The 24,283-nt window shown below is 56.7% G+C and overlaps 1 protein-coding gene across 2 annotated transcripts; it reads right to left on the minus strand.

Moving 5' to 3' along the window:
* Positions 1-212: 212 nt before the first annotated feature.
* On the minus strand, positions 213-22,614 carry JUP (junction plakoglobin). Of its 2 annotated transcripts, none has more exons than XM_011228603.3 (15): positions 22,460-22,614; positions 12,032-12,241; positions 10,129-10,388; positions 9,673-9,911; positions 8,761-8,962; positions 7,821-7,965; positions 7,594-7,697; positions 6,164-6,502; positions 4,792-4,947; positions 4,475-4,594; positions 1,818-1,968; positions 1,586-1,707; positions 1,009-1,048; positions 615-779; positions 213-288 (listed from the first exon to the last, which is right to left on the minus strand). In XM_011228603.3, the coding sequence occupies exons 2-14, from the start codon at positions 12,234-12,236 to the stop codon at positions 628-630; spliced, it is 2,235 nt and encodes a 744-aa protein (XP_011226905.1). In that variant the 5' UTR covers positions 12,237-12,241; positions 22,460-22,614; the 3' UTR covers positions 213-288; positions 615-627. The 2 variants fall into 2 exon arrangements, with proteins under 2 accessions (XP_011226905.1, XP_002922164.1); XM_002922118.4 differs by having other exon boundaries at positions 12,032-12,244; positions 22,460-22,613.
* Positions 22,615-24,283: the final 1,669 nt, after the last annotated feature.

The raw sequence follows: 24,283 nt of genomic DNA on the forward strand, positions 1-24,283 counted from the left end.
GGGTGGGAGTGGGGGTGGGGGGGTGACTGCTGGATGGGGGAAGAGAGTGGTCGAGTCTAAAGCTTTAGGGCCGGGGCCACAGGGGTGGGGAGGGGGTGCTGGGCCCCGGACCCCACAGCCCAAGACAGAAAAGCAGGAGCAGATCACCATCCCAAGAAAGACCCTACAGAGGTCCTCTGGAGGCATGGGGTTCGGCGAGAAGTTGCGGCCCTCCTCCCCCGGGGCTCAGGCACTTCTCTGTCTCGCCCCATCACCTGCACGGAGAGCCTCTCAGATGAGGAACTGCACCTGGGGGCAGGGCAGACACAGAGCAGTCAGGGCAGGCCTCTGGCCCCTAGGAGCCCCTAGGAGCCTGTCACCCACCCACTACCCACAGGAGGGGCAGGACCCCCTGCCCCCAGCAAGATAAGGGAGTAAGGCAGGCCAAGGCACACCCCTTCTTTGGGGAAGCTGGACAGCAAAAGGCCCCACACTCGCTCCCCCCAGGAAAGAGCCAGGGTTTCAGAGGAAACATGACAGGGCCTCTGTGAGAAGCAGGTTCGAGAGGGGAGGAAAAGCGTGTCTCAGCAGCCAGCAGGCATGAGGGAGGGCTGCGAAGTGGGAGGGCGCCGTACTGGACTGGGCCAGCTAGGCCAGCATGTGGTCTGCCGTGGGGTAGGGGGGCCGCAGGCCATCGCTGTAGGTGTCGATGGGATAGTCCCCGTCCATGTCCATGTGCATGTCCAGGGGGTCCAGGGGCGCGTCGCTCGAGTACATGGGGCGGTAGGTGGCATCCATGTCTGGGGAGGAGAAGGCAAGAGGACCTTCTACCGTCTGAAGACCACCCTGCCGGACCCTCCAGCTCCCGTGGGCCTGACTCCCTCTCCAAACTCCCACATCAGGGGGCCCACACAGAACTGCCACGGGGCCTCTGGCCCTGGAGACACAATGCCTCTCCTTCGCTCACATCCACACCGACCCCACACCTCAGGCTCTCAGCGGTCCCTGAGGAACTTTGCACACACTTACCATCTGCATAGGGTTCATTGATGGGGATCATGTTCTGGGCCTAAGGAAAGAGACAGAGAAACATTGGGGGAGGGGAGAAGGGTGGAAAATGCAGGCTCTGGGCTGGGGGTGGGCAGCTAGAGAGGCTGCTAGAAAGGGGGCCAGGGAAAAGCAAAGACCCCTCGAAGGAACAGAAGATGAGATGGGGTGACACAGTGCCCCAGTGGACTCCTCTCCTCAGGCACCCCCCTAGGATGGAAGGTCCCACCATTCATGCTTGGGGGCACCCACAGAACTAGAGCAATCCTGGGGACAGTAGAGCACGGGATGACTTGAGAGCAGGTACCAGGAGCTAACCACCACCACTCCCCCCCGCCCCCACTAGGATCAGACAAAATAAAATTGGCATTCTGGCAGGTCAAAAACAGATACAGTTTAACCTACTACTTCCATCCACTAGAAATTGTCATCAATGATCCAATTAAAAAATAAAAATCTAAGAAGTTGATAGTGTAGTAGGAGCCCCCTTAAGAGAGCTGTCCTTGTAGAGTGTGCAACTTGCACAACCATACTTTGCAGTCCAACCCAGGATACTCACAGCCTCCCAGGCAGCTGGGTCATGCTTGAAGAGGGAGTTGGTGAGCTCCACAGACACGCGCTTACGGTAATCTGGGTTCTTGTCCTCGGAGATACGGAACAGGACAGCAGCCGCGTAGGTGGCTGACCGGAGAGGAAAGGAAAAACCAGTTCAGGCGCCTGCCTCCGCCCTTGCTGGAGGACCAAGACCAGCCCTCCTCTGCCACCTCCTTGCCCACAGCACAGCCCCTCACCGGTGCCCTCGTTGCGGGAGTGCAGGAGCTCCATGAGCGGGGCCGAGGCCCCCTCAGCATCAATGGCATCAGCAGCCTCCTTGTCCTGGGCCAGCTCACACAGGACCCCGGCAGCCACACGCTGGATGTTCTCCACTGACGAGTACAGGAGCTGGGGAGAGGGTGCGTGGGGTGGGGGAGGGGTGCAGGTGGGTGAGGTGTAAGGCGGCTGGGCAGCCCGCCTCCCGGGCCTGTCCATCTCTGCCTCCCTTCTCTGGATTTAACACAAGCTCCTACCAGAAAGTGTGGAAAAGTCTGAGAACAGTATAAAGAAACAGGAAAGAACACCTGCATAAGTTTCTACCCACATAAGGCCTGTTCACGCACTGCCATGTTTCCATCAGGTTTTGATCAGAGTCGTATTTTATATCAATATCTCTCTATATATTTTGATTCTTGCTTTTCTTAAAGCTTTTTTTTTGTTAAGATTTTATTTTTTAATGGGGCGCCTGGGTGGCTCAGACGGTTAAGCATCTGCCTTCGGCTCAGGTCATGATCTCCATGTCCTGCGATCAAATCCCGCATCGGACTCCCTGCTCAGCGGGGAGTCTGCCTCTCCCTCTCCCTCTGCCGCTCCCCCTGCTAGTGCTCTCTCTGTCTCTGTCTCAAATGAATAAATAAAACCTTAAAAAAAGAAAAAAGATTCTTTAAGTAGAGGCACCTGGGTGGCTTAGACGGTTGAGCCCCACATTGGGCTCTGTCCTCAGCACGGAGTCTGCTTAAGACTCTCTCTGCCCCTCCCCCTACATGCTCACTCACGCTCTCTCTCTCTAAGAAATTAATAAATCTTTAAAAAAAAAAAAAGATTTTATTTTTAAGAAATCTGTACACCCGGGCGCCTGGGTGGCTCAGTCAGTTAAGCATCTGCCTTTGGCTCAGGTCATGATCCTAGGGTCCTGGGATCGAGTCCTACGTCAGGCTCCCTGCTCAGTGGGGAGCCTGCTTCTCCCTCTGTCTCTCTCTCTCCTTCTGTCTCTCATGAATAAATAAATAAAAATCTTTAAAAAACAAAATCATCTGTATACCCCACATGGGGCTCAAACTCACAACCCTAAGACCTGTTCCTTCAACAGAGCCAGCCCGGCACCCTGTAGCATATATTTTGATATTCTGATTCCTGTTTGGATTTTTTTTTTAACTTCATACTGTAACATAAGGCATTTTCCTACATTATTAAAAAAACTTTTCCTAGAAATCTGAGTCGATACTGGTAAAAGAAAAAGAGAGTGCTAAAAAGTCAAATAATAACAACAATCAAAAGAAAGAAAAAAGAGAAAAGAAAAGAAAAGAAAGAAAGAAAGAAAGAAAGAAAAAAAGAAAGAAAGAAAGAAAGAAAGAAAGAAAGAAAGAAAGAAAGAAAGAAAGAAAGAAAGAAAACAAACCCTCATTGGTCACAATTGGAGTTCCCAATGGCACTGATCCCTCACTCTGAACTCTAGTAATTAAAGGGAAAAAATTTCAAAAGCAAAAAATTCTTCAACCTCACTGTATGCAGCCATATGATATAACAGATCATTCTTTTTTTTTTTTTAACCGTTCCCTTATCATTGGCTATTCATCTTGTTTTCAATTATTATAAGTAGCATTGTGATTGCTGGCTGTAGGCATAAATTTTTGCCATATTTTAAATTATGTTAAAATGATTTCACAAGGTGAAAGTCGCAGACTTGCATGGAGCCCAATGCGGGGCTCGATCCCACGACCCTGAGATCATGACCTGAGCCAAAATCAAGAGTCAGAGGTACCCCCGGGCACCCTGGATATGAACATCTCTAAGGCTCTCCTTATAGACTGAAGAATCGCCTCCTTCTCTTCTCACTGGTGGGGTACAGGGCTGCCTATTTCATCATAGCTTCACCAGCCGAGGGCACGCCCCCCCCTTTTATTCCCCACTTGATAGTGGAAAATGGGATCTCACAGGGGGCATCCGCTTCATTTCTTTCAACTCTTAGGGTTGAGCCCTGCTTGTTTATGAGCGACCTGGGGATTGCGTCTGCCTCTGCCCATCTAACCACTGGTGTCTAGTCTTGGTGAGCTCTTTTATATGAAGGATATTAAACTCTTGTCTATTGTGATACTTGCAAACATTCTCCCAGTTTGCTACTGACTTTTTCATGCTTTTTTAGGCTGTTTCTGGCATACAGAGGATTTTAATGCTTATGTAGTTGAATCTGGAGATATTTTTCTTATCTGTGATCTCTTTCCTTGCTTTTTTATTAAATTTCTTTTAAGGTTTTATTTATTTATTTGAGAGAGAAAGACAGTGCACAAGCAGGGGAATGGGAGAGGAAGAAGGAGGCTCCCTGCTGAGCAGGGCGCCCGAGGTGGTGCTGGATCCCAAGACCCCGGGATCATGACCTGAGCTGAAGGCAGACGCTTAACCGACTGCGCCAGCCAGGTGCCCCTCTTTCCTTGCTTTTGAGCTTGGAAAACCATTCCCATGCAGGGGTTTGCTAAGTGGTCACTCCCGGTGTGGCCGCTTTTCTCCAAACTCCTCCAAAGACCTCTTGCTGCCGGGCCCAGACCCACCAAACCTATGGCCGCCAACCGTCCCCTTTCAGCAACGGGGATAAGCAGGGGTGGGAGGGACCTCTCCTGTCCACCTGCCCCAGACTCACCTGTACGAACAGGGGAATGGTGTTGAGTCGGAAGATCTCCATGCGGTTCATGGGATCCCGGGCCAGGATGTGCAGGGCTCCGGTGCAGCCCTCCACAATCTCCTCCATCCTCACACCGTCCTGCACAAGAGGAGACACTGGGATGTGGCAACCGCTGGCCCTCGGACCTGGCCACACACGCCCCCACCATGACAATCCGACAAACCTCACTGTTCCTCGGAGTTCGCCCCAGCGACAGCTTGCCTGCCCGCTTACACACACGCGCACACATACATTCACAAACAGGACAACCCCGACCTGGAGGGAGGGCTCCCTACCGTGTAGGGCTGCTGTGTGCCCGCAGCCACGTGGCGCTGGGCATCCTGGTGAGCCTTGACCAGCAACTGGACGAGGCGGGGGATGACCGCGGCCTCCTGCAGCGGGGCATGGTTTGCTGGGCACAGGGCCAGGTTCCTGATCAGGCCAATGGTTGCCTGATGAGAAAAAGGACAATGATAGGGGGACGCTTCTTGGGCATCTGAAGAATTCTAACTTTCTAGCATCATCTCCTCCTTCCCTCGTCATCTGTCCGTCCCCCAGGCCAGACACAGACATGCTGGAAGATCTCCAGACCATGAGACCACTCCCAGCCCATGTCCCTTATTCCACACGATCTGTGGGTCCTCATGTCTAACTCTAATATCCCCTGCCAAAAATGATACCCCATTCCAGAACATTCTACCAGCCCCATGCCCTGACCCTCACCCTGTCCCTTCTCTCAACAATCTGCTCCCCCCAGACACCAGAGTCTTACTTGTTTTCCTGATAATTCCCAAACCCTGATTATCAGGGAGTCCTTGCTATGGTTGACCCCAAAGCTTCCTGCTTTAGTGATACTTATATTGCCTATCAATCCCCAGCAAGGCAGCTCTGGGAAGAGGTCTCCTCCTCAGGGCACCCTATCTCCCAGGGGCCACTCTGGCCCCCCAGGGTCCCTCAGGCTCTTGCAAAGCAAGCTCTCCTCTTAGTTGACCCTCAAAACAAGAAGCCAGGAGGGCAGGGACAAAAATCCTGAGCGATGAGGATGTGGGCACAAGGTAGATGACTTGTCATTTAGCTGCTAGGTCAAACCCTCCCCCCACCTAAGGCTTGCAGTAGGGACCAACCCCAAGGAGGGACCACATGCTCTTCTTTTTTCTCACTATGGATTTAAAAAATTCAACGTATAACTCCTCAGAGTCACTCTTATCTGTACTGTCAAGCTGTCTAAAATTTCGTCAGTGGGGGCCCCGCCAGCTGGCTCTCCTCTACCCAGGCAGCCTCCGCTGCGGAGAAGGCTCCACCCCTTCACACCCTTAATGGACACCAAACGTCCCCCCAGAACCCTTTCTACTTTTTGTCTTGTTAGTATCCGTCCTGAATTTTAGCAGGACATGTGGCCTTCTGACACACAACACTTCGCCAGCCTCGTTGTATCTAGGTGCGGCGACGTGAGCAGGACCCGAAGTGTGAGCGCAAGGATGTGGCCCACGGACCAGCAACGTCACCAGGGAGCCCGTCAGGGAGGCAGCGTCTCGAGCCCGCCCCAGCCGACAGGCCTCAGAGCCTCTCTGTCACAGTAGCGTTGCCTGTGCCAACACAGCCCCGAGTCCCGCCCGCGGGGAGCTCCTTCCCCACCCCGCCGAGCCCCCCTGCGGCCGCCGTCAGTACCTTGACCAGCGGCCACTGGTTGGGCTGGTTGAGCAGCTTGACGATGGCCGGGATGCCGTAGTTGAGGCGCACGGAGTTCTGGGCCATCTCGGCCTCGGGGTGGCGGCTGGTGAGGTGGCGCAGGGCGCAGACGGCGGGCTCCGTGATGTCGTCCTTGTCGCCGGCTCGCAGGATGGCGTGGATGAGCGCCTCCACGCCGCTGTTCTGGGTCACCAGCGTCTTGTTCTTGCTGCTGTTGCACGTCAGGTTGGACAGAGTGCCCGTGGCACAGGTGAGGACGTTGACGTCGTCCACGCTCAGCTGGTTCACCAGAATCTTCAGCACGCTCTCCAGGCCCTCCTGGGGGTTGTGGGGGAGGCAGCGGAGAGTGAGGAAGGTTCCCCACTCCCAGAAGTCTTCCCAGGCACGTCCAAGGGGAGCGAGAGGGCCTCGCGGGGTCTGACACCCTCTCAGCTGAGAGTTCACGGGCCCTCGGAGCCTTCAGCCCTGCACTTCTGCCGGGGGAGGGGGGTACTATCCCACTGGGCAACGGCCACCAGTAGGCCAGCTGTGAACTCAGGCCTGCCTCAAAGCCTGTGCTCTTCCCTCCAACCCCCCTGCCCCTCTGCATCCTCAGACCCGGGCAGGGCCAGGAGGGAATTGCTGAGGAGGCCACGTGCTTCAGTGGCCCAGCTGGCCTGCTCTCCCCAGCTTCTCATCTTTCTGGGCCTTCGTGCTGTCCTCTCAGTGATCCCTGGACCAAATCCAGTTTCAGGGAACGTCACTGGCCCAGACGCCTCCCTTCTCCCAGGGGGAGCCACATGGGCCCTGTGCTGGAACAGGAAGACTCCAGGCTCGGGGATGACACTGCTGAGTTCCATCTCTGCCGTTTACTAGCTGTGACCAAGGGCCATTACGTAATTCCCTGGGCCCCTGCTTCTTCAGCTAGCCACCTGGGTCCCACATGCCACCTCTAGCTGTTGAAAAGGACAGGCGAGCCAACGTCCACAAGTGCCTCGCAGAATCCAGCCTATTGATGGGGGGTGTGGGGTCTTCTTAGGAATGGTAGTCGGGTTGGAAGGAGGGACCCGGAGTCTTGTTCCAAAACCATTTTTCCTTAAACTATGTTTTTAGCCACCAGAGCCCTCAGGCTGTCTCTTGGTTCATTACTGCAGCTCATCGCAGGATCTAGGGCCAAACGCTCCCCCTGACACCCCCTGAACTCCGGCTTAGGAACATCAGCCCCTCCCGTATTTCCCGTCCTGAATCCTTAAGCTAAAGGGACGAGGGATTTCAGGGTATTTCCAGCCTTGGCCACAACGGGGCAAGATCTAGAGGGCTCGGGCTCCCACGGCTCCTAAGGTCAGAGTCGCAGACAGGAGCCTGCATGTGGCAAGAAGGGAGGACGAGGGGGCTGGAGAGGTGGACCGAGGCCCAGTCGCCTCCCTCACCTGTTTGGTGGCCACGTCCGAGAGGTTGCGCAGGGTCCAGAGGCAGTTCTGTACGAGGCGGGGGCTGTTGCTTGTCAGGTGTTTGCCCAAGGCCTGCATTCCACCTGGGGCAAGGGACGGGGGCACGTCAGCCACGGGGAGCACTGCTCACCAAGCCTGGCCGGCTGGACAAGGCCCTGACCCCAACCCTCCTGGCCCCGTGGACCATCCTCACAGGCCATACTTACCGGCCTCCACGATAGCAGGTTTATTGCTGGGACACACAGACAGCACTTTGAGCACACGGCTGGTGGTCCAGAGCAGCTTCTCATAACTGTAGTTACGCATGATCTGCACGAGGGCCTGGGGTCCTCCGTTGGCCAGGATGATGAGCTGAGGGGGAGGCAGTGGAGAACGAGTGTGAGATAGACAGGAAGTAGGACAAGGAACAAGGAGAGGAGGGGGTGACAGAGATGTCACTACTAAACTTCAGCGAAAACCTGAATAGCTTTGGGGACTACTGAAAAAAGCCAAAAAATTTTTAAAAAGGGTAATGCACAATGCTGAGAAGGATGAGGTGAAACTGTACTCACAGACACCACCACCACCATCAACGCTGTAAGTAATATAATCCTTCTGGAAGGCATTTGGCAATCTGGGTAAAAGCCCAGAAGTATTAAAAACCCTTAGCCCCACTGATGAAAAAATGTCTTTGGGAAAAGCTGTGTGCCCAAAGATACTCATTACAGCGTTGTTTATAAAGGCAGAAAATCAAGAGCAATCTAAATGTCCTCCCTGAGAATAACATCTGGGGGCCCCCGCTTCATGAAATGCTATTTGCCACAATAGAGGTTAATTTTGAGGACACAGAAAAAAAAAATTAAAAATACACAGAAAACAGAAGCAACGCTGTACATCTGCCATGGCCACAACCGCGTACAAATACGCCCACAGGACGGGCCCTGCAGGAAGCACATGCAAACAGCTGTGGTTGCGTGAGGATGGGGACTTTTTTTCCCTTTCCCTTATCCTCAAAATATCCGGCTCTATGATGAACAACGTACCGCTGCATATACTCATATATTTAACCTAAAGAGGGTAAGGAGGCCGTGGCCGGACGCTGCAGCTGGTCGGAAGGCAAGGCACTGCAGGACTGCGGGGCAGGGCTGGGGGCGGGGCGCAGCCCACCTTGCTCTCCTGGTTGCCATAGGCCAGGAGCTGCAGGCAGTCCGTGGTGATGGCCAGGAACTTGGGGTTGTTCTTGTTCAGCAGGGGCACCATCTTCTGCAGCCCATCTGCCAGGCGCACCGCCATCTTGGCACCCTCCTGGTACAGCAGCAGGTTGTGCAGCGTGGTGATGGCATAGAACAGGACCGACTCCACGGGGGAGCTGGGATGGTGGGCAGGGGGTTAATGCGAGCCGGGTCCCAAGGGGCCTGGCGTGAACATGGGCTGCCTCCCCCAGGAGGCCTTCCCCATACCGACGTCCCTGTGCCAACAGCCCTTTTCTAAAGTCTCCTCATCCCTGGAGGCCAGCCCCCGCTCTTAGGCACGGAGCACACAGCGGGTACCACTCCTCTCCTTGCTGGGACCACGTCTCCTCCTGTTTCTGGGCTCATAGCTCAGGGCTGAGCACATAGTAGGTCTCCTAAGGAACTACCACATGGGAGGCCATGTGCTCGAGAGGTCCTGTGAGGGGGTCAGGAACTCACAGCCTGGCACGGATACAAGGAGAAAGACCAATGACCCTCACAAGGCAGGGAGGCAAGGGACTCTCTGCTGTTTCCTCTGCCTGGGATATCCTTCCCTTCACCTACACGGGCCAAAGCCCACTCATCCGCCAGCACCCAGCTGTCAGAGTGCACAGCTGCTCGGAGCTCGGAGCAATCTTGAGCCGACCGTGCCCTAGTCCATACCGTACCCTGGGAAGTGACCTGCTGGTCCCTTACGTGCCTGTCTCCCCTGCTAGGCCGTGAGGAGCTGAGCCCCGGGACTGGGCACGGGGCTGCACCTGGCACACAGTAGGTCCTCAGTTAACTGTTGTATGGAAGCCCAAGGGAGGGGAGTCCCCAGGATCCAACAGTGAGTAGGGGTGGGTACCTGAGCATGCGGACCAGGGCAGGGATGCCACCTGATTTGAAGATGGCAAGCAGCCCCTCGCGGTGGTGGGACAGGTTGTGCAGGATGCTGGTGGTGCAGCGGGCCGTGTCCAGGTCACTCGTGTTCTGCATGGTACGTACCACGGCCGCCACCAGCTGGGGCGAGCCCATCAGCGCCCGCCGCGACGCCTCTTTCTTGGACAGCTGGTTTACAATCATGGCTGCCTTGGTCACTACCACCTGCGGGGGAGGCGGAGGGATGGGAAAAAGTGAGCAGATGGGCCGGGCCGGCTGCCCCTGTAAGATGGAGGGGCCCAGTGACCCCCTCCACAGAGTTCAGAGGGACCCCGCTCAGACTCTCCCCAGCTGATGGGGCCCAGTGTAGGGCCGTCCCCTGCAGACACCTGACCTCTCCCCTCTCGGCCCCGCCCCTGCCCTGGCCAGGCCCCTTACGGACCGGGTCCTCATCGTTGAGCAGTTTGGTGAGTTCAGGCAGGGCCCGGGTGGCCAGCTCGGCGTCATCCTGGTAGTTGATGAGATGCACGATGGCCGACTTGAGCAGCTGGGACGGCTCAGCCAGCCGCTGCAGGTTGGTGCTCTGGCCCTCCACCTGGGTGGCCAGAAGCAGCGAGCTGTCTTCCCCTGTCACGCCAGGACACATGGCCTCCCGCACCCGCTTGGCTCTGGCCGTCGTGGACATCTGGTACTCCAGGTCGCCTGGGGGGAGGGGGCAAGGGGCAGGGACTGAGCTGCGGGAGGTGTATGGTGGGCTGGGGGGGGACGACACTGGGGACAGAGCAGGCCTTGTAGACAGCCCACCTGGGTTCTTTGGGCTGGCTCCCACCCCGACCAAGGCCCCAGCGACACCCATCACGCGGTTCTGCCTCTAGACAGGGGACGCCACCACTGCCTCAGTTATGTCAGCTGTAAAATAGGGCGCCACCTGTCCATCACAGGGAATTCTTAGCAGAATTAAATACGAGTTGTAAATCACTCTGAAAAGAAAGGATGTAGCACACACATCACTACAAAAGTGTTAGTGAATGTTACTATTCACAGGAATGGTTAACATTTTTTGAGTACTTACTATGTGCTTAGCAGTAAATCAAATGCTTTTCTTATATTTCCTCATTTATCTCATAATAACCCTACAAGACAAGTACTATTATAATCTCCATTTTACAGATGGGGAAACTGAGGCATCACGCTTCTAGGAGCCCAAGCTGGGGTCTGAACTCAGACAGCCTGATTCCAGAGCCCAAACCCCAACCCTACACCCCTCCCTTAACAATCAGGTTGGGGTAGCCAGAGACAACCTAGGTCTCCTTTCAACTCTGAAATCTCAGGATTCTAATTATATCCTTATCATCTCCAAAGGAGGCAACTCTCCCATTACATAGGCAAGCAAATAGAGGCCCAGAGGGCCACCCAGTATCACACAGCAGATCAGAGGGAAAGGCGGGAGTGTGGGTTTCAGAAAGCAGGGGGTGGGTTCTCAGCTCAGACTCCGGGTTCCACCCCCTGGGTGGGTCCAGGAGTCCCACAAATAGGTTTCCAAACTTCCCAGGCAGCCCTGCCCTGGCAAGTGTCCCAATGCCCTGGGGAGAGAGAGGCCGAGGTTCCACCCTCCAATTAGTGGGGAAGGAGGAGACACCCACAGAGCTTTCCCACCTGAATGCCATACTTTGAGCTACCAACACAATGTCTGGCACTGCCAAGAAGCCTCTGCCTGCCGTCAGGAAGGAGAGCCCCGGGCGCCGAGGCTGAGCTCTGCAGGGCCTCCACCTGTCACGGCCCCACCCCGTACCTGTCCCAGCTCCCACCGCTCATCCTGCTCCGTGTTCGGGGCCCTGGAGGCCCCTGTGGACAGCGGTCCTTGGGCCCACATACTCCAGCCCCAGCCGGAAGCCCGAGGGCTGGGAGCCAGCAGCTGGGTCGTCAGGCCACCACTGGCCTCAGTTTATCCGTAGGTCTCCTCCTACGCCCATCAGGAGTCCCACCTCCCCGTCAAACTTGAGGCTCCTGGAGCAAAAGGACCATCTTCCGCAATAATCCCTGGGTTCCCTAAGGGCAACAATGATGCCTCGACATTATACCGTAAGTTCATCGAGGGCCAGGGCCGTGCCTTCAGACTGGCAGGAAGGGTCTCGGCATCCCCCACCATATGAGAGGTTCCAGGAAGAGGAATCTGCCTCCCTCTCAGATGGGGGCAGCCTCAAGTCGCTGTGCTTCCTCCCTCAGACAGGGGCCGCCTAAAGTCCGCCTCCTTTTGCCCCGACCTCCCTCCAGGGCCCAGGCTGGTTTTCTGCTAAGTGCTTCCGTGGAACAGTTTCCATGCGACAGTCCCCAGGGACCCTGACCTTGGCTCTGGGGCACCTGCGTGTAGGTGGTGGTCTTCCTGAGTGTGTACTGGCGCCCGCAGGCCTCATCCTCTTCCATGATGCCCTTGCTGCTGACTGAGGGCACACAGGTGTTGGCACCCGAGTGGATGCCAGAGTCATAGGTGTATGTCTGCTGCCACTCAGTCACCTTGATGGGCTGTTCGACCAGGTTCATCACTTCCATGGCGGCTGCTGGGGACACAAAGGAGGGACAGGAGATCAGTGGGCTCCGGTGAGGTATCCCACGACCTGGCCCAGCCCCCAGCTTCAGCCCATCCCCAGGCCCAGGGAGGGACTGCCCACAGTAGGATACCCAAGCGTGAGTCCTGGGCTTAGATCTCTAACCTCCAGCCCAGGGTGGAGGGAGCCCCACAGGCAGCGGGGCAGTAAAGAGTAAGATGCCCTAACCCAGCCCTGGGCTCGCTCACCTTACTGTCCCCACCCAACACTCCCAGAGCAAAAGGCACTCAGGGCCTCTAGCAGCTTCTGGGGTCCTGCAGACCCACCCCCATGCACTGGGGTTCCCTGGGAAAGTCTCTGGTGAGGCACCTACACCCCAAGCATTGGACAGGAAACTGGGCGGGGCAGGGAAGCAGTCCGACTGGTTTCTCTGGAGAGCCCCGGAGGCTGCTGGGAGCCGTCAAAGGCTTCCTTGGAGACTCCAGGATCTCAGGATCTTTCCTGAAGATGGGGCAGGGTCACAAGTGACCCCAGGGGCCCAAACCCTGAGATCTCTGTCTCTCCAGCACCCCAGCTCCTAGAAGCCTTTTCCAGAATTCTGAGCCCCACTGATCAGTTGCAGTATCAGCCACATACTACTGGGCCAATTCATCTCTCCGCAGAGCCCAACCCTCATTTGCAAAATGGGGTAACACCACGTCCCTCGCAGGTTGTCGTGAAGGCTAGATTGGTAAAGGACCCAGCCCGGGGACAGGCACATAGTAGGTGCTCAATGTTGGTGGCCATGGCTGTGGATCAGCGCCACCTCTCCCTCGGCGGGGGGGGGTTCTCCGGTGGTCACTGCTACTCAGGCACCCCTCCCTCTCCCTGCAGACTTGGGGGCATTTGAGGTTCATGAATTGCTGGGCCCTACTGTGGACCAGGGTGGTGAATTCTCACTTGGTCTGTTTGGCTTCCGGATCTTGGGAGCTGACCCCCAGAGTCCGGCCCCTGGAAGGAGAGGCAAGGGAAGCTGTGCTCCAGGGAAGGCCTGCCCCGTGCCAGACCGTTCACAAATGCTATCATCCACACAAGCAGGTGCTCCCCCCTTGACGGACAGGTAAACTGAGGCTCCGCCAGGGGAGGTGGCACAGCAGAGAAATGGCAGAGCTGGGACCAGGCAGAGGCGTGAGGGACACCCCTGTCTGTGGCCTCTGCACACGCAATGTGGCCTCAGACAGCAAACAGACCATAGCCCGGTCCACCCATGTAGGTGGGCACGACGCAGCCCCTCAAATGGGACTCACGATGGGGGACCGGGTCAGGCCCAAGGTGGTTCAGCAGGCTCAGCCTGGCCCCACCCCAGGAACGAAGATCCCAGGGCCACCCTCAAGGAGGATGAAGGAGCCTCAGGCCTCCCTGCCTTTTATGGTGACACTGGCTCCTTCCCCGCCCGTGAGCGCACCTGGAACAGACGGAGGCAGGAGCCGGCCCAGCTCCCAGCCACCTCCTTCCTCTCCTCCCTTCACCCCAAGTGACTCAGAGTTTCGAGCTGATAAACAGAAGCAGGCCCAGAACGCTCCAGACAGCAGGCTCCGTGCCACCAGCTGCACCCAGCTGCTTCCCAGGCCCCGGCCAAGTGCGGCTATTTCAGGACGAGCCCCCCGCCCCCGCCCCCGAAAAAAAAAAAAAAAAAAAAAAAAAAAAACCGCCCTCACCACACACTGGAGGTGGGAGAGAGAAAGAATAGAGAAGTTTGGAGGAGCAAGCCTCAGAGTCACAGAGCCGCCCCTGGGGAGGAGACAGCCCCGGGGAGGAGGCCTTGGACATCCCAGTGCTGCAGAAGGGAGGTCAGACTCTACCAGGATACACAGCTGCTTCGACCCTGTAAATGCCACCACTCCAGGTGCAGGGCTGAGCCGACATCTGGGCTCTGAGCCTTACAGGCAGTTCTGCTCAGGCCCGACTGGAAATCTCCAGCCCCGACCAGTAAGAGCAAGCCATCCAAGCCAGGAAGAGCCCCTCCCCAGCACAGACCGCCACCTACCCCTGGGGCTTCTCAGCCCAGCCAGAGGGGCGCAGGCCTCACCCTGAACCTTAGGGATCACCCCCCCACCCCTGGCCAGCCCCATATCCACAGGGACCACCGAGGTCAAGGCTGGCCACAGGAAGGGCATTTTCCCAGCAGGCCCCTCACCCCCCCCCTCCCCGCCCCGCCAGCCCAGGCCTGGAGCCAAGAGAAGCTGAGGGCTGGCAGCTGCCCAGGGCAAGACAGAGGCCACACCGAGGTCAAAGGATCCATGGGGGAGGGGACACTCAGCTGCTTTTACTGTCAAATGAATCTCACGCTTCCCTCCCCTCGAAGAAGCCGCTCTGGCTGGCATTTTATCACGCCCAACTTCCAGCTGAGAAGACTGAGACACCCCCTGAGAACAGGGCAGCACTCTGCTCACATCCTTGCTGCACACCGGCCTCCGGCCCGCTAACAGGGCTGCTCCCCTGGCTCCTAACAGGGGACGCCCTGCAGTCAAGGAGAGGGGGTGGCCCGGGCCTGGGTAGAGCTGAGCCCCTTGCCAGAGGGCGGAGAGGCTGGAGAGGCCAAGGGCGCTCACAGTTGGAGGCAGAGCACTGGCTGCGAAATCGGAAGTCCCATGTCCTGGTCCTGGTCCCCGCTCTGCCACAAGCTTACTGGTGTCCTTAGACAATTACCTGCCCCCCCTGTGCTTTGTCCATAGAAAGCGTGGCCCAGCTGATCCAGAGGAATGTTGTTATCTAAGACTCAGGCTTCCCACAACCGAACAGAGAAGGCTGAGGGTGGGCCAGGGGAGAGACGGCACACAGTTTAGAGAGGACACGCACCAGAACGCTTCTCGAGGAAAGGATCCCGGGGTGAGCTCCTCCTGCAGCAGGAAGGCGAGGAGTCAGACCTCAGGCAGGACTGTCAGGCCGCCCCACCTTTCTCCTCACCGGCTCCCAGGAGAACCAGGGGAATTCTCTCACCAAGAAACAAAGTGCTGTTTTGGCAGTTCCCAGGGTGGAGGGGGCCGCACCCAGCTGGGTCTCACCCCTCTCCACCCTGGACCCGGAGCGGGACCTGCCACAATGCCCCCGGACAGAGCCAAGGTGGAAGTGGGCGAGACGGGCGGGGCCCTGCCCACGCTCCGGCCAGAGCCGGGCAGAGCAGACACGGGGCGGCTTTCCGCCTTGCACGGGGGGCCTTTGTTTTGCAGTCTGCTCTGACTGCCGGTGACACAGGAGGCCAAAGCCTGCTGGAGAGCTCACAGGGTGGGGTGGGGACAGTACCGGGGACAGGAAGAGGAGCCTGGGCCCTGGAGAAGGAACGCCAAGGGGCCTCCCCACAGAGGTCCACACTGGGTAGGAGTATGCAGGCAAGCTCTGGACATACCCTGCCCTTCATTCCCACTTCCTCCCCAGCAGGGGCACCCCAAGTTCGAGGCGTCCCGGCACAGCGTGCTCCAGTCCTGACATCCAGAATCACGGCCACCCCCCTCCGGCCCGGGGGGTCGGAGGAGCAGGCAGCTCCTGGTGCCGGGGTTGTACTTTCTAGCCCCACGTTGGGGGTAGCGATTGCTTAAAAATAAAATTAAAAAAAAAACAAAAAACGAAATAAACCAAAACAAAAACCCTGCCACCAGACCTACCTCAGGCCCCTGCCCCCAGCAGCACCGCGGTCAGTGCTGGGCACAGCTGGGCCGGGCTGCAGGATGCCAAGTGTCACTGAAACACCTGGAAACAAGGACGGAATGGGCCACTCAGGAGGCCTGCTGGAAGGAGGCTTAGACACATTGCACGAGAGCTGGAAGAGTAGGCAGGGCCCTCCAGAAGTTCCTTGGGCCAGAGGCCAGCACCCTGTGCAGACGCCGATCACAGGCTCAGTGACAGAGGAAGGGGGCTGTGGGCCAGGCAGGAGAGCCTGGGAGTCAGGGGACGGGACCCATCCAGCCCCACCACTCACTGACTGCGTGCCCTCGGGCAAGTCACCCCATTTCCTTAAGCCCCATATTCCTCATCTGGAAAATCGAGTTGATCAAGCCACTTGTTTCCTCAGACTATATGTGGATGGTGGGTCTAACACAGCCAGGGCCCTGGAAGCCCTCTGTCAACAGTAAAGGCCCAGGCGAGCTTTCCTCTATTAGTCTAGCGAAGACATGGCAGAGAAGGCGGCCAGTAGAGTCGGGCCTGGCGATGTGGCCAGCAGCCAGCCTGCTTTTTGGGACCCAGGACCACGGAGGGTGTCTGCCTCCCAGCCCCAGGCCGGAGCCCCAGGAGTGGGGTGGGGTGTGGCTGGGGAGGATTTCTGTCTGCTCCAGGAGGGGAGACACTGCTCTGCCTACTATCCTCTCCTCTCTCCCCTCTCCCTAGTCACATGTGCTGCTTCCTGCAGCCAGGGGTGGCCAGGCCAGTCAGGCCGGGACATTCCCCACATAGCAGTCCCAGGAGAGAGGCTGGGTTGAGCAGGGTCACCAGCCCCCACCCTTCCCCGCTGTCTCTGACTCCAGCAGAGATTTGGCCAGCCGTCCCAAGAACAGACAGAAACAGACCCTAGAAAAGTAGAGACAGACTTGACTGCTTCCCTTGAGAGCCCTGTCTCCCCCATCGGGCTGGGGCTTCCCAACGAGGCCTCTCCCCTCAGACTGGTGGCTCCTGGAGGAAACACCCCACAGAGGAGAGGTTCCTCGACAGATTCTGTAGTCTCTCCTTTCAGAATGGTCATTCCAAACAGGCAGACTGAAATGGGCACCACGTATGGCCAGGGCCCTGGGGACAGGAGAAGACAAGAGGAGCCCTTCCTCCTGGATGCTTCCAGAGGAAAACCCTCACTTCCAGTCTGGAGGACAGCCCAAGCTGCTGCCCAGGACTGGCTGGGGGTGGGGGAGGCTCAGGTCAGGCCAGCCCAGCTGTTGTTTGTTTTCTTCCTTCTGGGCTCCTTCCCAAAGCAAACAAACCAGGGTGGGAAAATGAAGGGGACTCAGAGGAGAGGGAAATGCAGGGCCAGGTAGGTGGCTTGACCCTGAGAAGCCCCGGGCTCCCCTGGAGAGGGCTCCAGCTGGAGCTCTAGTCGCTGCTGCTGACCCTCTGTGGGCATAAACCCAAACCCAATCCAGGGCTCCTGAGAATGGAAAAACCCTGCACCCAGCCTCAGGAAACAGCAAAGGGCTGACTTGTGTCAGTGTGGCATCACAAGCCAGTGTCCCCAGGGGGGGCCTGGGCAGCCCTGACCCCAGCCCTGATCCCCTCCCAGGGTTTCATTCTCCAGGGATCTGCCTGACCCTCTCCCGGAAGTTCAGGGAAGAACCAACCCTGAGTTCCCTATTCTGCATTTGCTGGAGAAAACTAGGATTTGGATAAAGGTTTGGTTAATATTTGTTATTGTATACAGAGCATGAGATCATCAAGACAGAGGCTAAGAAACAAGAGAGAGGAAAGAAACATTAGTGGCGGGATTATGGAGTGGGATTATGGATGATTTTTTGTTTTCTTCTGTAAACTTTTCTAAACTTCCCAATTGTTTTTTACAATGATCAGATATTACTTTTTCAATCAAGAGGGAGGAGTCATAGTCTAGCCTCCTCCTCACCCCCAAATTATACCCTTTGCCCAGCCCCATCCCAACTCTGCCTGCCCCTGACACTCAGCCCAATGTCCCTACAGCGGAGAAGCAAAGCAGGCCTGTGAAGTCCACTCTGCAGACCACAGAGAATAGAGCTTCTTGTCCTGAGGTCCCCCAAAGGCTGAGGTGCCAGGAGGCTGAGCAAAGAGCTTTCTCTTTAGGCCTGGCCAAGGAAGTTGCTAGAAATTGAGGCAGTCCATGCCCCCAGACCTCCATCAGATTCAACCATGTCCCAGGAGAGAGGCCTCAAAATGTCACTTCCAGGGACACAAATGTGGGTGACCTACCCCAGCCACACCTCTCTTTCTCTTCACAGGGGTCACTGGGCCACCCAGCTCATGGATACCTGTCCCTCTTACCACCAGGACTCTCTTCTCCCAAAAGACACAAGACTGTGAGTTTCCCCAGGGACCCCAACAGACCTCAGACTGGCACCAAAGGTATGGACTCCTGCCTGCCGTCTCTCCTGGGCACGATGGCCCTCCTCCAGCTCCCGCAGACAGAGCCCTGCTTCCTCCTCTTCAGAGAAGAGTCACCTCTGACCTTCCATCTCTCCAAGAGAGATGCAACACAAGATCTCATCTCCAACAGACAGGAAGTTCTTCCTCCTGTCTGGCCTCCATTCCTTCCCTAACAGCATCAGTCCCAATGGCTCTTGTGTCCCCAGGGGTGATGGAAAACCACAAGCCCTTGGGGCGCCTGGGTGGCACAGCAGTTAAGCGTCTGCCTTCAGCTCAGGGCATGATCCCAGCGTTATGGGACCGAGCCCCACATCAGGCTCCTCTGCTATGAGCCTGCTTCTTCCTCTCCCACTCCCCCTTGCTTGTGTTCCCTCTCTCACTGGCTGTTTCTATCTCTGTCAAATAAATAAATAAAATCTTAAAAAAAAAAAAAAAAAAGAAAAGAAAAGAAAACCACAAGCCCGACACCCTCTTTATAGCATCTGCCAGGACTGAGGTCACTCTCTTTCCTTCTCTGTCACATCAAGTCCCCTCAGCCTTCTCTTCTCCAGGATCAATAATCCCCATGCCCGGGGTCCCCTCTTGACCTCAAGGGATCTAAAAGCCCAGTGCTGACAGGCTCCATGCCCAGGCTGCACCCACACAGAGGCTCCATTTCCCAGGCCCATTCTGGTATCAGGTGCCCACCTGCAAAGGCACCAGAGCCAGGCAGGTCTGAGAGGACAGTGACACCAGCCCCTCCCTCAGGGACCTCTGGCTGACCCCACCCCCATCACCGGAAAGGCCCTCCCAGTCTCCACAGCTCCCAGTCTCCCTGGCTCCAGGCTCCCAAGCAGAGGACAGCCAGCTCTCCGCCCCAGAACAGCCAGGCAGTACGGACTGGTACAACCCTACAGTACAGTGGCCCAGTCCTAAATCTGACTCTGATTTCTCTCTCCTCCCCAGGTACCAGGCCCCCCTTTATCTTGGCATAGCCCCAGACCCCAGCAAAGCAGGAAGCCCCACTTCATATGCAGGGACAAGCCCAGAACAGCCCAGGATCTGGCCCAGCACAAGCCAGGAGGCAGCAGCAGCTTTGACCCCTGCCCTCCTCTCTCCCTCACTAGCCTCCTCCACACATGGCCACAGCCCCTGGCCTTGGGGAGATAGCCCCCTCCCCCAGAACTAAAAACCAAGCCATGGAGGCTTCAGAGGGCTGGAGGCTAGGACATGAGTCACCCCCTCCTAACGAACCTGCCCCCACCTTCACCACCCACACAAAACTTCCTGGGTCATCTAGAATTCTCTTCTCCCCAAACTCCCAAGCAGAGGCTCTCAGAGAGCAGTGGCAGGTTCTTTCCAGAACTGCAGTGGGGTGACACATGATACAGCAGGATGGGCTCTGGGCTCGGAACCAGAGGACCCAAAGGCTAGTCTTGGCCCTGCTTGGGTCTCGCTGTGCAACCTTGGGTAAGTTACTTGACTCTCCTGAGTTTCAGTTTCCTCATCTGCCGAATGGGGTAATGATACCTGCCTCCAGGGACTGTCCTAAGGAATGAGTGAGAACACTCGAAGAAAGTGCCTGGTATCTGTAACATCCTCCCGTGCATTTTTAGTTACCATTTGTCAATACTTATTGGGTAGTGGGTATTATTTCCATTTTGCAAGGTCACTGAGGCTCAGAGAGATGTAGGGAACTGACCAAAGCCACCCAAGTAATGAGTGGCAGAGCTGAGATTCAAACCCAGTTCAGTCCACGCCCATTTCACTGTGCTCAGAACCTGCCCTCGGTGACATCTCTCCAACTAAACAGCCCTCCCACTGAAGGTCAATCACCAGTCTCATTCTCAGGTGGCTCTTCTCTCCAACCCCTCATCAGGACTTGCCCCTGGAGCCTCCAGGAGGGAATCCTTCCTACACATTCTCAAAGCCGGGGCCCTGGCAGCCCAAACAGAGGTTCCAGAGGGAATGGGGGTGGGACAGGGTGGAGAGGGATCCTGTCACCCAAGCTGGTGCTTGATCTAGCAAGAAATGACTCATTGGATCCTACCTTTTCCCCCTTCCGCCTCCCGTCCCGAGAACCATCAGTTGCCACCAGGCACCTCCTAGCAATACCACCGGCCTCAGTATTATCTTTTGATCACAGCCACAAACCCGATTAGCTAAACTAATCATTTAACCAATGTAATTACAATGCCTTCCCCTCCTCCACTCTGGCACACAGAAGAGGGAAAACAGGTTATTTTTGCCCAAATTCCATGACCTCTTGGCTCCCCAGAGGTACACTACCCATTAGAGAAGAAGGATGGGGTCCCTCCTCAGCCTCCCCCTAACCCAGGGCACTTCATGGGGATGGGTCTGACCCCTCCCTGCTCTCCCAACTACAGCCATTGAAGAGGTGGTAGGGTCTTCCCAACTGAGTCAGGCCAAGCAGCCCTGATTCCCTCCAATACTCCCTTCACCTCAGGACTGAGGGACAGCCTGGCTCTTATATTTCCCCTCTGGTCCCCAAGGAGGCTGGCGTCCAAATCCCTGCAGAAAGACCACATTTCAGATTTTTAAAAACCGGGTGCTGAAAGCCTGGTGATCTCCAACTCTGCCCAGGGAAGGGGCTCTCAGGAAATTGGGGTGAAGGGGGCCCTCATGCAGCTCTCCTGAAACCTTCTCCCCCATAGCCTGTCCCACTCGCCCCACCCAGCTCTCAGGAAGGGGCGACTGGGTGACTGACGGCAAAAGCCTCCAGAAGGAATGCACCTTCAAAATCCAGAAATCAAATGGAAACCAAATCCCAGGCTCCACACTCTTCGGCCTCAAAGACCAGCCAGCTATATAACCGTGGGGGATGGGGTAGAGGGGAAAAAAAGGCCAGAACAATCGCTGCCCCCACCCTCTTCAGTTTGGCCGGGCCCTGCCCCACCCCCATTCCTGGGGAGGGGGCAAATCTTGGGAGAGAGCCACCAGCGCAGGCCTCAAGCGAGGGGGTGTGGTGGTCCCCGGAGGCAGGAAGAGAAGGAAGAAGCTGCTTCCCCTTTGGCCCACCCCCGCACCCCTGCCCCCACCTCGGGCCCCAGGGGCCCAGCAAACAGGATGGAGGTGGGGGCAGGGAGGACAGGGTCAGAGCGCAGGCACTGGCCCTGGCTCAGCCGGGCCACCTGGGAGAGGGGGCTTTGCCCCAAGACGCACCCCCTAAGCCTGGGGGAAAGCCCTCGGGCAAGCAGGCAGGAAAACCCGCAGAGAAAGCTGCCGTGAATACTTCCTCCTAGAAAGTTTGTTTGGGGTGATTTTTTTTTTTTCAACAATAAGAGGTTAGAGAGAGCAGTCCCGTTGCCCTGTCGACACTCGGGAAGCAGCAGCTACTGGAAACTGGGCCAGGGAATTCTCTCACCAGGCGCGACCCCTGCGCTCAGACCCCAGTCCGAGACACGGGTGCCAGACAGCAGCTGGGCGCGCAGCCGGGCCCTGCGCCAGTCCCGCTGTCATCCCATCCCACCTCCTATGGCAGAGTCCTAACCCGGCACCCACCCGGGCGGAGGGAGGCGCCGCAGGTACGGCACCGACGAGGCCAGGGAGCTGGAGGGCTGGGCCTCTGGACTCCAGTGCTCACCTGGGAGCAGGTGGGGCCCGCGTCGCTGGGAAAATGTGAGCTCGGCCCCCACGGTTGGGCAAGCCGGGCGCAGACAATAGGGCCCCACCCAAGCCTGGGGGAGTAGAGAAGGAGGGAAAGCGAAGATGACGCGTGAGGTGGGGTGAGGGTGGCCCCAAAGATACCAGCGGCAGCAAGTTTCCCGAACTGTACATTCCTGACTACAGAGTGAGCCCTGGGACGCAGAAGAACAGGGCAAAGTCTCCCTCGCAGGAAGGAGTCAGGCGAGAGTCGGGGACGCAGCGTCGGGCGAGCTCCACGGGCCGCGGGTCAGGCGCGACCCCAGAGGCACCTGCCCTCATTCTTCCCCGCCCTTCTCGGATCTCCAGTTCACGCAGCCCCCAGCGCACTCGGCCCGAGCCTCGCGCCCCCAGAGTCGCCGCGCCCAAGGACCCCAGCGCGCCCCCTGTCGCCGGTGCAGGGTGGCGCTCCCTGGCTCGCTCCCTCACCTGCCCGGAGACGGCGGGGATTGGCCTCGCGGCCGCTCGCCGCCCTTCCCTAGCCCCAGCGATCCCTGCCCCGATCGTCCGCACCTGCTTGTGGAGCCTGGCCGGGCTGGGTGTAGGGGTCGGGCCGGGCTGGGAGCCGGCGCGGGCAGCGATCAGAGCTCGGCGCGCTCGGGCGGCGGCTGCTCCGGACTCTGGCCAAGGCAGCAACTCAGTAACCGAACAAAAGGCGAAGGGACCTGACAGCCAAGCCACGCCTCTCGCCCCTCGAAGCTCCGCCCCTGAGGGAAACGCCCACCCACTGATGAGGGTTCACTGGCTGCCTCTCCCGGCTGTCCCATCGAGGGGCGGAGCCTCGCGCCCAATTCTCTTCCACCGCCGTCTCTGTTTATCCGCTGGCCATTGGCCCCAGGGACTGCTAGTCGGCTCTGGGGACGGCCCCCAACTTGAGGTTCCATCCTCACTCCTTACCTATTGGCAGATAGAAGGTTACTTCCTCCTGATTGGACAAGGGATTGTCAGTAAGACTAAGGAAAGAACCAATGGGAAGGATGGGGTGTGTCTTGCCCCACCCTAGCTCTGAGCAGGTGAGACTCATTACTCTCCCCTTCCCCCCTACCTGTCCAACAGGTGAGGCAGGAGGCGCCATGGGAAAGGACAGACGCCTTCAGAGGCCAGCCAACTCAGCGTCAGGCATGATGCTTCTTTGGGCTTATTCACCTTGCCACAGAGAGATAATAACATATTTGTATAGCACTTCATAGGCTTTTTTTTTTCTGGGTTGGAATTTTTTCCCCAAAGATGGAGTGCTCATGAGATTTCGAATTAGAAGGCCTGAGTTTGGGTTCTGCCACTTGGTAACTATATGATCTCAGCCAGTAACCTCATCTTTCATCCTGTTTCTCCTCGTCTGTAAAATGGGTACATTAGCTGTAACTGTCTCATGGGAGGGGGTGCGGGAATAAAATTAAGGTTTGTGAAATCACTTGTTAAATGTTAGAATTTAAAGATATGGAGATGGGTTTTTTTTAATTCTCATGAAAATTTTGAAAAAAATTTCAGGACAACGAAATAAGCCTGATTTCAATGATGGGGAAGATGAAATTCAGAGAAGTCATAAAACAACAAAATGGCATATCCTACACTAGAACCCCTTTCTTCTTATTTCAAGGCCCACCAAACCCATGTTCTCCTGGTGGAATAATATGTCAAAGCAGGGGCGCCTGGGTGGCATAGCGGGTAAGCGTCTGCCTTCGGCTCAGGGCGTGATCCCGGCGTTATGGGATCGAGCCCCACATCAGGCTCTTCCGCTATGAGCCTGCTTCTTCCTCTCCCACTCCCCCTGCTTGTGTTCCCTCTCTCGCTGGCTGTCTCTCTGTCAAATAAATAAATAAAATCTTTTTTTTAAAAAAAATGTCAAAGCAGCAGGGAGGGGTGGGGGGAAAGGCAAAAACAAATATTCTGGGCAGAGACAGAAGAGCAATGATTTGGGACAAAGATAGGGAAAGTAGTAGTGGGTTTGGGAAAAAATCAGACATCGGATCTAAAGGAAATCAACACTAGCATAAAAGAAATGGGGCAGCAGCCCCCTCATTAGCGGAAGATTGTGGGTTAGTTATCAGAAAGAACTTCCCAATAGGCAACCAAGTGAAGAAGATGGGGTCTTTCCCTTCTGTGGTTAATGAAATGGATGCCTCCTCGTGGATGTATAGTATGCTGAGTTTACTGCGGATATCCGTTCATCACTTAAGTATTGAGCACCAACTATATGCTAGGTACCGATTAAACCCTGGTAACACAGAAAACCAAAATGATCCCAACCTTCGAAGGGTTCCCAGAGAGCTAAGAGTAAACAGGTCACCTTAGCCACTCTGAGTGTGTGGGAATCGGGGGAGTGCTTGTCATGAAAAG

Source organism: Ailuropoda melanoleuca, chromosome 13 (genome assembly GCF_002007445.2).
Source record: "Ailuropoda melanoleuca isolate Jingjing chromosome 13, ASM200744v2, whole genome shotgun sequence".
In the NCBI taxonomy this organism is placed as follows: Eukaryota; Metazoa; Chordata; class Mammalia; order Carnivora; family Ursidae; genus Ailuropoda; species Ailuropoda melanoleuca.